General features: G+C 37.5%; 1 protein-coding gene across 1 annotated transcript in view; it reads left to right on the plus strand.

The window, feature by feature from the left end:
• The first annotated feature begins 6,009 nt into the window (after positions 1-6,009).
• The window catches only part of LOC114649281 (dynein axonemal heavy chain 6-like), a 217,343-nt gene continuing 210,120 nt past the window's right edge, over positions 6,010-13,232 (plus strand). Inside the window, exons 1-3 of the mRNA XM_051924685.1 lie at positions 6,010-6,151; positions 7,689-7,820; positions 12,918-13,159. Of these exons, the coding sequence (XP_051780645.1) occupies positions 6,011-6,151; positions 7,689-7,820; positions 12,918-13,159 (515 nt within the window). The 5' untranslated portion in view covers position 6,010. The remainder of the gene's footprint in view (positions 6,152-7,688; positions 7,821-12,917; positions 13,160-13,232) is intronic.

The following is a 13,232-nucleotide window of genomic DNA, read 5'->3' on the forward strand; positions in this document are numbered from 1 at the left end:
CATATCTATGATCTGCTTCTCGCAACTGAGAGGACTTGGCGGATGTTTGCCAACTGGCCAGCCAACCACAAGCATTACCTGATAGACAACCACCCAAATAATCAAATTGTGATATACTTCAGATTGTGAAATACTTTGTATATATACAAAGTATTTCACAATTTGAAGTATATCACAACCTGATTATTTGGGTGGTTGCCTATCAGGTAATACTTTATGTATGTATATATATATATATATATATATATATATATATATATATATATATATATATATATATATATATGGTTGAATAGTTTACTGTCAAATAATGCAAAGAGTGTGCAACATGTGTTTCGCCCTAATTCTGGGCTCATCAGGCGTACACACTCACTGTACCCCCCTCTCGGGTAATCGAACGCTTGTGGTTGGTCAGCAAGTCGGCAAACATCCGCCACGGTGCCCTCTTTCAGTTGCGAGAAGCAGATCATAGGTTCGATTCCCCGAGAGGGGGGTGGTGTGAGTGTGTACGCCTGATGAGCCTAGAATTAGGGCGAAACACGTGTCGCATACTCTTTGCATTATTTGACAGCAAACTATTCAACCATTCTATGATCTGCTTCTCACAACTGAAAGAGGGCACCGTGGCGGATGCTAGCAGACTTGCTGACCAACCACAAGCGTTACCTGATAGGTAACCACCCATACAATCATTATGATTCAGACTACGAATGTCATGAATATATATATATATATATATATATATATATATATATATATATATATATAGTCACAAAAGCAGACCACAGACATAAAAAGGTTTGAGGCAGCCACCCATATATTGTGGCTTGGCTGCAAAAAGGGTTGCAATTAGCTGTGATGTTCACAGGTTTGAGTTCACAATCAAAGTGAATGTAATATGAAAAGATGGCGGCTTTAAAGCCCAGGACCAGAAGTCATGTCATCGGGACAAAGACCAGAAGTGACATCTTCTGGGCCAGAAGTGGCATTGCCATTGGCGCCTGACCAGAAGTGATGTCTACGGTGCCGGAAGTGATGTCACTCATGGCGCCGGGACCTAGCAAGATTTCCTGTGGATGGTCTGCAGAAGATTGAGAACAAGACTTAGTGCAGCTCTTTATTCCCAGGTCTGGTGGGGTAGTACTTTTCTTAAGGCTTTTCAGTTGTCTCCTGTGTGACAATATATATATGTATATATATATGTATAATTTTTTGTTACTAGTTTATCTGCGGTGGGTTGGCACCCTGCCCGGGATTAGTTCCTGCCTTGTGCCCTGTGTTGGCTGGGATTGGCTCCAGCAGACCCCCGTGACCCTGTGTTCAGATTCAGCGGGTTGGAAAATGGATGGATGGATGGATGTTACTAGTTTATGGCCATTTACTGTATTTTGTTTGTGGATGATGTTTTGTCTTTGTGTTTTATTATTTGAAGCTGGATTGCACAGTGGTTAGCACTACTGCTGCACAGCTCAGGTCACATCTTTGGTCACAATAATCGGTCCAGCATAGTTGACTGATGCTTCCCCAGCCTTCAGGGACACTTTAAAGGGCATTACAGCATTATAATCCAACCAAAATTAGTTTAGTTCCTCCTTCCCCTTTAAATTCAATGCATTTTGCAAAATTCCCAAACATTTCTGTGATTCGCTACAAAGTGAACTCAATAGGGTTCACTCATCACTATTGGCTACATAACAAACAAATCTTGGCCTTGGGCCTTTCTGGTCAAGCATAAGCCTGCATTCAACCCTTAAAGAGCTCCCAGGACGCAGTGTATATGACTTGTTCCTTGGCAGAGCTCACAAATATGCTATGTTACAGAAAGATATTTGTAAGGATAACACAATTAAATTTAAATGAATTCAGTGATAACAGTTTTTTTGAACAGTCATTTCAATATGAGAATCGGATCCTCACAAAATGACCCAAAGTGCTTTTAATAAACTTTGAATATTGAAACACACTTGAAAAGGTCATTTAAATTCATCTTTTATTATATACAGTACATATTTTGCTAAAATGTTTTGCAGATCACTTCCACAGAACATGAAAATGTGACTGAAATAATTCCTGTCACAGAATGGATTCATGAAAGAAAGCAGTTCTACAAGATTTTCAATCTGCCTATCTTTGCAAAATTCAGGTAAGAAAACACTGGGACCTCTCCTATTTTCTTTATACACATCCTCCCTAGGCCCCTTCATTCTATCCTATGGTTTCTCCTATCAGTGCTATGCCAATGATATGCAGCTGTACCTGCCATTCCATCCAGAGGACCACACAATATCAGCTAGAATTTCTGTTTGTCTCAATGATATTGCAACCTGGATGAAGAAACATCATCTGCAGGTTAGCCCGGCAAAGAAGCACTTTCTTATTAACACAGCTTGTTCGTCAGTTCAACATCTCATCTCTATTCAGCTTGGCTCCTTACTGTTAAGGCCTGCAAAGTCTGTACACAAACCTTGGATTGGTGATTGATGATAAGCTGTTTTTCACTGAAAATATTGCAGCAATCTCTCAATCTTGCAGATTCACTCTTTACAACAGTATGCATCAAAACTCTTGGTCCTGGCTTTGGTCTTGTCACATCTGGACTACTGTAACACTCTGTTGGCTGAAGTATCAGCATATGTCATCAAGTTGATGATTCAAAATGCAGCAGCATGTCTGGTATTCAACTGGCTAAAGCAGACTCATGTCACTCATCTTTTCAGATCACTACTTTGGCTCCCTGTACAAGCACATATTAAGTTACAATATTTATGAAGAAGATAATTGCTCCTTGGGCACAAATATATGCAGATAATGGGGTGGTAAGCAAATACTAGGAACCTTCTCAATCAGACAGGTTACTATTAATTCATTCATGATCTCCTGCTATCTTGTATATTGGGTAGGTGTTCAGTTGATTTGGAAACAGAGTTATAGGGAAATCTATGGCCACTAGGTTGAGTTCCAGACGAATGGCACATAGGAATACCTTGATACATCTCCTGACCCTGGAAGTGTTTCCCAGGCTTTTCCCAGAAGGTTGCATTTTAAAAGCCCATTCTACTCACCAAAGAGATGACCTTGTGGACAAGGACATACCCGGAGGAAGGAAGAAGGACCACAGCAATGAGAGAGGCTGTGGAAGGAGACAACAGGAGGAGTATGGGAAAGTAGAAAAGTGGACTGGTCACCTTACCAAGGAGATAGGGTTGAAGAGTTTGTATAGGTAGGCCCAGAAAGCTGTAGGTTTGTTGTTTCTACTGTTATTTTGTATTACTATTTCTAATGTCCTCCACACATTTGCAGTTTATTAGAATGTGGGGTCTTTTCATAAGGTGCATGTCCCTTGTTTAGTGCAAGATGAAGACTTTTAGTATTACACTTTGTTTTCATGTTGCATTAAATAGTATTGATGCCTTTTTGATGATTTTTTTCTCTTTTGATTCTATAGATTAAGGAAGACGTTCACTTTTTGGAGGAAAAATATTCGCTGTTTAAAGACAGAGAGCTGCAAGTGAGTTATAGATTATTACGTTTTGGCTTATCCAATAATAATATTTGAAGTTATACTATTGCATAATACTATACCTACCACTAAAGACTAAAGAAAATTACAACAACCAGCTTTTTAAAAAGCAATTTATTAACTTTAATTCAAATTGACAAAATGACTTCCCTCATCACACTAAGTATCATAGTTCATTGCAGGAGCGATATATTCATGTGAATCCAAGACAGAGGCTGTGGTGCTAGAGGAGGGGGATGTGTGACGTCAGGATGTGGGAAACTGGGTGAGGCCCTCCTCATTCACATGCCAGCGTCCATTTGAGTTGGCCTACCTCTCGCGATGTGTTGGGGCGTACCTCGCCTCTGCTTAGTTAATGATACCTGTTTGTTTATTGATTTTTAAAATCTGTCCTGTTTCATGGGCGGAGCCATGGGGATGTAGTACTGTATAATTTATGTAATAATTTTTATTACTATAAAATAAGTAGTACTTTTTCCCTTTAAAAAGTGTGGTCTTATCAAGCATGCTGGAATATGTAAAATACAACTGAATTACAGCATATTTATGCATTTTTAAAATGTTTTGCACAGCACCTCTTTCTGTTGCCATTTATCAGAATTACAGCAGTAGAGGTAGGAATACTGTAATTTATAGAATGGAAGAAGAAATAGAAGATCCACTGTAGAAATGTTTTACAAAATTAGTTCTTATGACTTAATTCGCAGTATTGACTGCTGTTTCTTTTATAAAAAGAAAATCCCTCTATTATACCCCCACTAGTTTAAATAATTTTTAACTGATCTTTTGTTCAAGATTTATTTCACTAATATCACTGAAATTATTATACCAGCTCCTGAATTATGAAATGTTGGTTTACTTTCTTCTTTGTAACTGTTGCATATTGTATCTATTATACATCATTCTTGCTTCTTACTTTGGATATACAGAAGGATATATATACAAATATATACAATATAAATATATATTTTCACCTGAAGAATGAGCGCCAGCTACACAAACCCAACACGGACAGACACAGGCATAAATCCGACAACACGCAAAGGTTTTTCATTTCGTGGGAAACTTTTCCCTTATTCGTTTCCCACACTAGCATTGTACAAAAGCAAAAGTACAAAACACATAGTACTTTGTCTTCTTGTCTCTCTTTGCCTCCACTCCTCCCATAGCAAGCGTTGTCTTCTCCCTCCCAACCCTGGGTCCTGGAGCAGTAGCAGCTTACTAGTTTTATGTTGGACCTAGGAGTAGTTCCAGAGTTCTGTAAGCATGGTCTGAAATCAGTTCCAGGTGTAATGCGAGCCCAACAAAGTAGGGCCAAGTGCCTGCTGGTACCCCCAGAGCCCAACATTGCTAAACCACCAAACTCCAAGTCCCAGTGTGCCCTGTAGAATCCCGTGGCAGTATAACCACCCAGGGGGACTGCCATCTAGTGTCCCGGGGAAGATAATGCCCTATGCACACTCTCTCAAACTACTGTCAAGGTTTTCAGACACTGTATTTGAAAAGCATAATATCAACTCAAAACACTGAAAAACTGTATAAATACAATTAATTGGTGATATTTTAGGTTATGCCACAGTTGTTTGTTGGATTCCAGAAAATTCTGAATGCCTTGCCTTAGGAAAGTATGTGAGGCATTAAAAACAGTATTACAGGAAATATGCGTGCATTTCTGAAATTCAGTATAGAAATTGATACTTTATAGAAAACCATAACATAAGGTTGAAGACCACCATTTAACTCAACGTAAGGTCAATTTATGACCCTTGAATGATACACATCTTTGGATTGTGAAAGGAAATAATGCTTCCTGAAGGTAGCCTATGTGAAGAAATGAAAACTCCATAGAGAAACCCCCTAGTTTAGAGACATGTACTCAGTAATAATATGTTAACATAATTCTCATCACAAAATGCTGTTCCTTTAAGCTCCTCATTCATTCAAACTAATTCCACATAGTTGTTCACACAAGTCTTAACTTTTAAATTTGAACTTCAAATCAATATTCTCCACTTTCAAAATCTGAAATTGTGACCCTCAATTTAGAGCATTTCATTTATTGGCTCACAACATTCCCGTTTGCAACCCAAAAAACACTCAAATATTATGCCAATAAATAAAGGACACAGAATTGCAAGTACAAAAAATAAATGGGAACTGAAACAACATCAGTAGTGTAAGGAATACTGCCAGAAAGTGAAAAACCCTATGCTAAGCTAACTTACATTGTAGAATTTTCAAAGGTGAACTCCACCTCAGAAAAAAAAATGTTTTGGCTCATCAGCAAACAAAACAAAACTGGGCCTACTTTATAGTTTAATTTAAAACACATTAAGGTGATTTGGGTTTGAACTGTCATTTGATTGTACATTAACTGTTGATCTGCTGTTAAATATAAAAAATAAAAAAGCTGTCTTAAAATCTTTATCTGTGTGATGTTTTGATTGTAGGTAAATAATGGACTTTAATTTATACTTTCGTAGGGTACTGATGACCAAGAAGTTATTCTTTGCCGATGAAGTGTTTCTGGATTGTTTACTATATGTAAGAGGACTGTATGAAAATGCAAGGTGCAGTAATGGAGGCCAAGGATGTGGAGAATGTGGAAACAAGGGTATTTTATTAATAAAGGTAAATTCCTGTGAAATATTTTCATTTTGCTATTATAAACCTTCTACCAAATCACTTTGATTTTCTGGGCTTAGTGGCTAAGTCATTCAACTTTAAGGTTACTGACTGGGTTCAATTTCCATGTGTGACTCGGAGTATGTAGCTAAAATAAGGCTAAAGAGTTTAGAATTTTAGATACATTTTTGCTATTCTTTTTCTTTCGGCTGCTCCCGTTAGGGGTCGCCACAGCAGATCATCTTCTCCATATCTTTCTGTCCTCTGTATCTTGTTCTGTGACACCCATCACCTGCATGTCCTCTCTCACCATGTCTCTCATAAACCTTCTCTTAGGCCTTCCTCTTTTCCTCTTGCCTGGCAGCTCTATCCTTAGTATCCTTATCCCAATATACTCAGCATTTCTCCTCTGCACATGTCCAAACCAACACAATCTCGCCTTTCTGACTTTGTCTCCCAACATTTCAACCTAAGCTGACCCTCTAATGTACTCATATCTAATCCTATCCATCCTCGTCCCACCCAGTGTAAATCTTAGCAAATCTTAGTATCTTTAACTCTGCTACCTCCAGCTCTGTCTCCTGCTGTCTGGTCAGTGCCACCGTCTCCAACCCATATAACATAGCTGGTCTCATTACCATCCTGTAGACCTTCCCTTTCAACCTTGCTGATGCCCGTCTGTCACAAATTACTCCTGACACTCTTCTCCCCCCATTCCTACTGACCTTTATTTCTCTCCTCTCCGGAGCATATCTCTACCTCTCCAGGGTCTCCTCAGCCCAACTATTACAACAGATCACAATGTCATCAGCAAACATCATAGTCCACGGGGACTGCTGCCTAATCTCGTCTGTCAACCTGTCCATCACCATTGCAAATAAGAATGAGCTCAGAACCAATCCAGGCACATTTTTACTATACACTCTTTAAAATAAAGGCACCAAAGTGGTTCTTCAGAGAAATGCCATAGGGGAACCATTTTTGGTTTCCAAAACACCCATTCATGTAAAGGTTCCAGAAAGAATCTTTATTTGTTTAGATCCAAAACAAGCTCCATACAGTAAATAAACATGAACAGATAGTAACATATTTGTGAACTATCAGTAAGTCGTGATTTTAAAAGGATTCTTGCTGCATATAATGACACCGGCTAAGTCCCATTTTTATAAATCTGTTAGCGTCCTGCTAGGTAGCCTGTTATAGATTAAAGACTTCCATTTTTTTCTACATATTAGGAAGTTTTTCAAAGCACAAAAAACAACTTCATATGCAAGGAATACTTCCCAGAATGAAACAGAGTTTTGTCAAGCAAAGGTTCAACGAGAAACTACACAACTCAGTACAGAACCATAAAGTGCTGTTAAAGAACTAGGATTTTTAAGAGTGTAGCTCTGTACTTGTAAAGTTCTTTATTATGGTGTTCACTCTAGAAAATAGGTTGGTTGTGCGGTTGTGAATGTAAGAGATATTTCTGTAACATTATTTTCTTTTTTTTCAGCTAAGTTACTAGAAAAATAAAATTTATCTTAACATTTTTTTTTAGCTGGATCGAACCTCCCCTGTCTCACTGGAGACCTTTTGTGATATGCAGACTCAACAATGCAGATATGCCCTGAGTCAACTTCAAAGCCTTCATGAAAAGGTGACAGAAGTGATCAAGTCATCCTGCATGAAGGTAAATGTTTATTTCTATATAAATCAAATTATATAGGTTTTGTACTGTATAAGTTTTGTTGCAATTTTAAGAAATACTTTGCTTAAACTTTTGGGCAATAATGAAACTTTGCAGGCACTGATTTACATAGCTATTCTTCTGTTGTGGTTCTTAAATTTTTCTGGGCCAACATCCAAAGTAAGTTCTTGCCTCTTGGGACAGACTTGGGCTCTCTTGATCCTGAACTAACGTTATAAAGTTTACCAGAAGCTTGAAGCATGTAGCATTTTATCTAAACACAACAACTAGCACCTTTCAGTTTTTTGCCAGCTGTAAAATGTTGATGTTCCTTTTTGAATGTGGATGTCTTAAATTGTTTAAAATCTATAGCTCTTTAAAACAAAGTGTTGCAGAGGGAGCATGTGGGGCTGGTGCCTCCTAGAGGTCCCATATTTCAGGACAGGACAGGACAAGAGTTAGGTTATAAAAAGTCCAGGTAGCATAATAGTAATAATAATAATAATAATTCATTACATTTATATAGCGCTTTTCTCAGTACTCAAAGCTCTGTCCACACAGGGAGGAACCGGGAAGCAAACCAACAATCTTCCACAGTCTCCTTACTGCAAAGCAGCAACACTACCATTGCGCCACCTGTGAGGACATATGGGATATGCAATGTCAGAATTATTTTTGTGGTTTTGCAGTGACACTGGGCACCACCAGCAGGACGAAATATGCCACATAGTCTACTTAGTGGCTTGCAGTGACAATTGTTAATTCTGTTGCAGTGTAAACATAATTGGACTATCAGCAAAATATGATGCCATGTTATTTGTGGATTTAATAACCTAAGGAGTTAAATACTCCAGAAATAGTTACATAATGGAAGACTGGGTAATGGAGTTGGAGTCACCAAGGCTGGTAGGTGGCAGCAATAAGTCCTCTTATTCTATACAGGCCACACTTCTATCTATTACAGTTCATATGTGAACTGATATTTAGGGCATCCAATGCACCCAGCATTCTAGAAGTCCTGACTTGAGAAATAATTTCTGGGGAGCTGTCAGAAGTAGTTCTTGGCCAAGGTTTAAAAACCCCTTACAATCACTCATTAGATGAGTTTATGTTTGAAAGGTTGATGGTTGAAAAGAGCTTGACTCCCAAGAGGAAGAAAAGATATAGATCTGTATTAGGTACTCAGAGGCCGGTAAATAGACCAGCAAACCTAATTCAGGCCAGTGTGGCTATAGGTTATCTAGGCTTGTCCATAGTTGTGTTCCTGAAGTTTTCGTTATAGTGTGCCCTGATGTATTTATCATTGCTGTTGTTCCCTTTGCATACTTTGGCCTGTCTTATATATAAACATGTATGCGTGGAAGTGTGTGTTTCTGTCCGGCCCGGAAGTGAGAGGTGGAGTAAGTGCTACACCTGAGGAAACAGAAAACTCGCTTAGCTGCTAATAACACAAGCGAGGCGAGCACGTCAGCAAAACGAATCCTCCTCCTAGAAGAGTGATGCCAGAGTAGTTCCTTTTAATTACCTGACATCTCTACATTTCAATTTTTTTTTCTAGGACCCACATGGGTTTACACAGCTAGTATATTATAATTTGGGTTGAAGGCTGCTCATAAGTGCCCTCTAGTGTTCACATTTGAGTATAAAGACGTTTACTTCAAATAATATTAACATATTCAAAATATAACTAGTAACATGTGTGTAGAAGTTAATGTATTAGAACACAGTTCAATCTTTGACTGAGCTTTAGTCTTTTTTGTAATATTGTTTTTTTTTTTTTTTTGAAAAGCCTAGGATGTTCCTAAAATAGAAATACAATTGAATTACTGGCAAATAAATGCAGACTGTGTTGTTGCTGGCCAATTCTAAATTTCCATGGAAAAAGTGCACAAGTGTGCCTTTGCAATTGACTAAACAGATGGTGTTAGGGCAAAGTGCAAATACATTATGTGATGATGGATCTCTTTTAAAGCTGTCTATAGTGTTCATGCCCAGAACAGCAATGATAGTAAGCTATGATTTTCCTTATTACATTTTTTATTATTTTCCCCAGTTACTCACTTCCAATGTCCTTAGAGTAAATTAAGACTGGATTTGTCTTTTTTGTTAACAAAAGTTAAATGAATTGTGCACTCATACTATCAGGACATGCAGGATTTTAAAAAAAATCTCACTAGGTGTGCTATTTACTGGACTTTAGCAACAATGCATTTTTTATTTTATCTTATGTTAAAAGTTCACTCTCAGTTTTATTTGTAAAGTACTGTTTAAAAAGGAGAAGTGTCAAGGTAAAGTCCACATCTCACTAGTAATATTGACTTTTTCACCAGAGAGTGGCAATATGTTACATGCTGGTCAGACATGTAAGAAAAATGTTTACTGTACTCTGCATTGTGACAATAAATTTGAACCTGAACTTAAATTGAGCAGAGAAGAGTTTCCATTCTGAAACCACAATTTTTTGTAAAATTAATAAAACCAGAATAGCTGCTAGGTTTTGTTTAAACTTTAACTGAGGTTGTAGCTTATTGCAATGAGATCACTTTCTAGTTATCTTGCACATATTTATAAAAGCATAGATGTGACTGTAAATATGTGTGCATTCAATTTTAAATGTATCTGAGGGCTTATTCATCACAGGATAATACACAAGAGGGAAATACAACTGTGTAAGGTTAATCATAATTAATTAAAGTACAAGAGAGACACCTTTTCGTTAGTATTTATTTTATATAATACCAGCATACACAGTGGCAAGCAGCTTCCAGGTAAGAATATAACCAGCATGGCAAAAAGCACAGAGAAGTTCTATAAGAAATCTGTACAAAGGTAGAGAGCAGCCCTTATACCAGTGTGGGAAGACACCAGAGGGCAGCAGACTCCATCACACACGTTCTCTAGAAGTGAAATCACCACAACTAAGGAGAGAGAGGGAGGGAGGCACTGGAAATCAGTCCACAAGAACACTAGATGGCATGGGCTGGGTGGGCCTTACTCCATTCTTATGTGGAAAGGAAGTTTGTGGAAGGCTGGCAAAAACCAATAAGATCTCATGGTTGGTGTCAAGGACAGGAAGGAAGTCCAGTACTGTCTCACCCAGCTGCTAGGGGACCAATTTTACATTCCTGTGTAAGAGGATAAGAAGTCTGATGTCATTTTAAAAATGTGCAGCATGGAGGAGACGCTGCACCCTCTTAAGGCCTATAAAAACCAAACTGTGAATGTATATATATATATATATATACTGTATATAATATGTAAAAAGAGACAGAGAGAAACAGCATATGAGAAGCCAGCATGCTGTGGTGTTGTTCTTTGGAGCTGGGCAGGAATTAAACTTGTTTCATGGAGCTAAATAAGGAAACAGACTTCTTTTTCAGTTCCTTGTTTTTTCCCTGTGTTGATCACTATAGTGTATATTTTATTTTAAAAATCCACCTTTTTGTAAAGGTCATAGATCTTATGCAGAGATGCCAGAAGAACACCTTTCTTTCATGTGTAATATAATTTAGGACAAATAGAAACAAGAGTGCTGTATTAGCAGAAAGCAAGAGGAGCTTTGGAAAGGACCTGATATCAGGAATACAGCATATTGCACTGAATCAGAATGTTCAGTTAAACAGAGAAAGTGTAGCAAAATAACTCAGGACAAGATTAAAAATGATGGCTATATAAGTTTTGATTTAAATATTATAATAGGAGAAATCTCGTGAATAGACATTGGAAGAGACAATACAACATATGGAAACTTACATAAACTGTCCCTGCCTATGCAAATAGTTCACTATATAAGAAAAAGGCAAAAAACTTAACAATAATAAGAACATAAGAAGTCTGAGAAACCAGAGTAAACCATTTAGCACATCAAGCTTGATTGTTAGCTAATAACTAAGATGTTCCAATACTGTCCTGTCAGCGAGGGTACAGATAAGGAAAATCACTGGAAGAAATGCACAGTCAGAAACAGACAGAGGTCAAAACCAGGAGATTGAGCCAATCAAGTCATCAAAATACAGACCATAAGATGGGAGTCGGAAAACAAGAAGTTAAAGCATAAAGTCAATTACTGGGAAATTAAAAAATATTTAAATTGCAAGGAATAAGACACAGAAAGAGTTTTCCAATCTGATACCACGGCATCATTTTAGCCAATTCAGATGTCGTCTGCGCCATATCTTAAAAGACACAATACAGCGGCGCTCATCAGGAACCAAGATAGCATTACAGTAAACAAAAATAACTATCGTAATTAATACCTCATCAAGATACTTCTTAAACGTATTCAAGATTTCTGCTTCAACTACATGACTCAACAGTTTGTTCCCCATTCCCACAACATGAAGAAATGCTTCCTGGCTTCAGTCTTGAATGCATTGCCCCCTAATTTCCATTGGTGTTTTTGCTGATGTAATTTACAATTTAGTTAAAAATTTTCTGCTGGATTTACCTTATAGATGCTTTTGAGAATTTTGAAGACCTTAATTAGGTCCCCAATTAGTCTCCTCTGTTCAAGACTCAAACAGTTAACCCCCTGAGCCTGTCAGAGTAGGATTTGACCTTTAAACCTTGGATACACTTGGGTCTCTCCTCTCTATTGCCTCAAGTGCTGCTATGTCTGTTTATAGCATGGTGACCAAAACTGCACACAATACTCCAGATTCAGTCTTACTACTGAAGTTGAAGTTATTGTCAGGGCATAAATGTCTCAAGAAATGATCTGCGTTGATAATGCACAGGGCTAAATTACATTTTTTTGACAATATATATATATGTATCTCTTAAGATGTTTATGATCAAGTATTAAATGTATTCGAGGTCCACTTAAAAGCATCAAGGTACCTTTAATACACACAATAAATATAATAAAAGCACAACAACCAAAGAATAAAAAATATATCTTTGGTTAATTGAAGCATATGAAAGTGTGTTCATTAAAATAAGCTTGCATGAAGTATGGAATTTTCATGAGATTTCATCTTTGTATATAATTACATTTTTATTGAATGTATGCACCATTTTAACAAAAAAATGAGTACAGTCATTTCATTGATAGTTGCCAGTCAGTATCTGGCACGTAATGTTATTCTTTTATTATTTCAGGTAGCAGAAGTTGAGGGAGCTAAAGAAATGTTTTCACCTGTAACTCCTGACTCTAAAGAAAGACCTGCATATGTAGTGATTGCAAAATGGCGAAATATTCAAACAAAATTCTTCCACTTCCTAAAATTGATGGATAAGCTTTTGGAGGATCTCCTTTGCCGTCTGGTGAAAAAGGCAGTCCATGTTTTGGTTGAATATTTCAAAAATGCCTATCCTGAAAAGGAAAGAATGCATTTATCAAGGTACTGTGGCAAAAAAAAACCTCAATTGGTCTGATTATTTTTGTCTACATGTCATATTATATCCATCCATCCA

This window comes from Erpetoichthys calabaricus, chromosome 3 (assembly GCF_900747795.2).
Source record: "Erpetoichthys calabaricus chromosome 3, fErpCal1.3, whole genome shotgun sequence".
In the NCBI taxonomy this organism is placed as follows: Eukaryota; Metazoa; Chordata; class Cladistia; order Polypteriformes; family Polypteridae; genus Erpetoichthys; species Erpetoichthys calabaricus.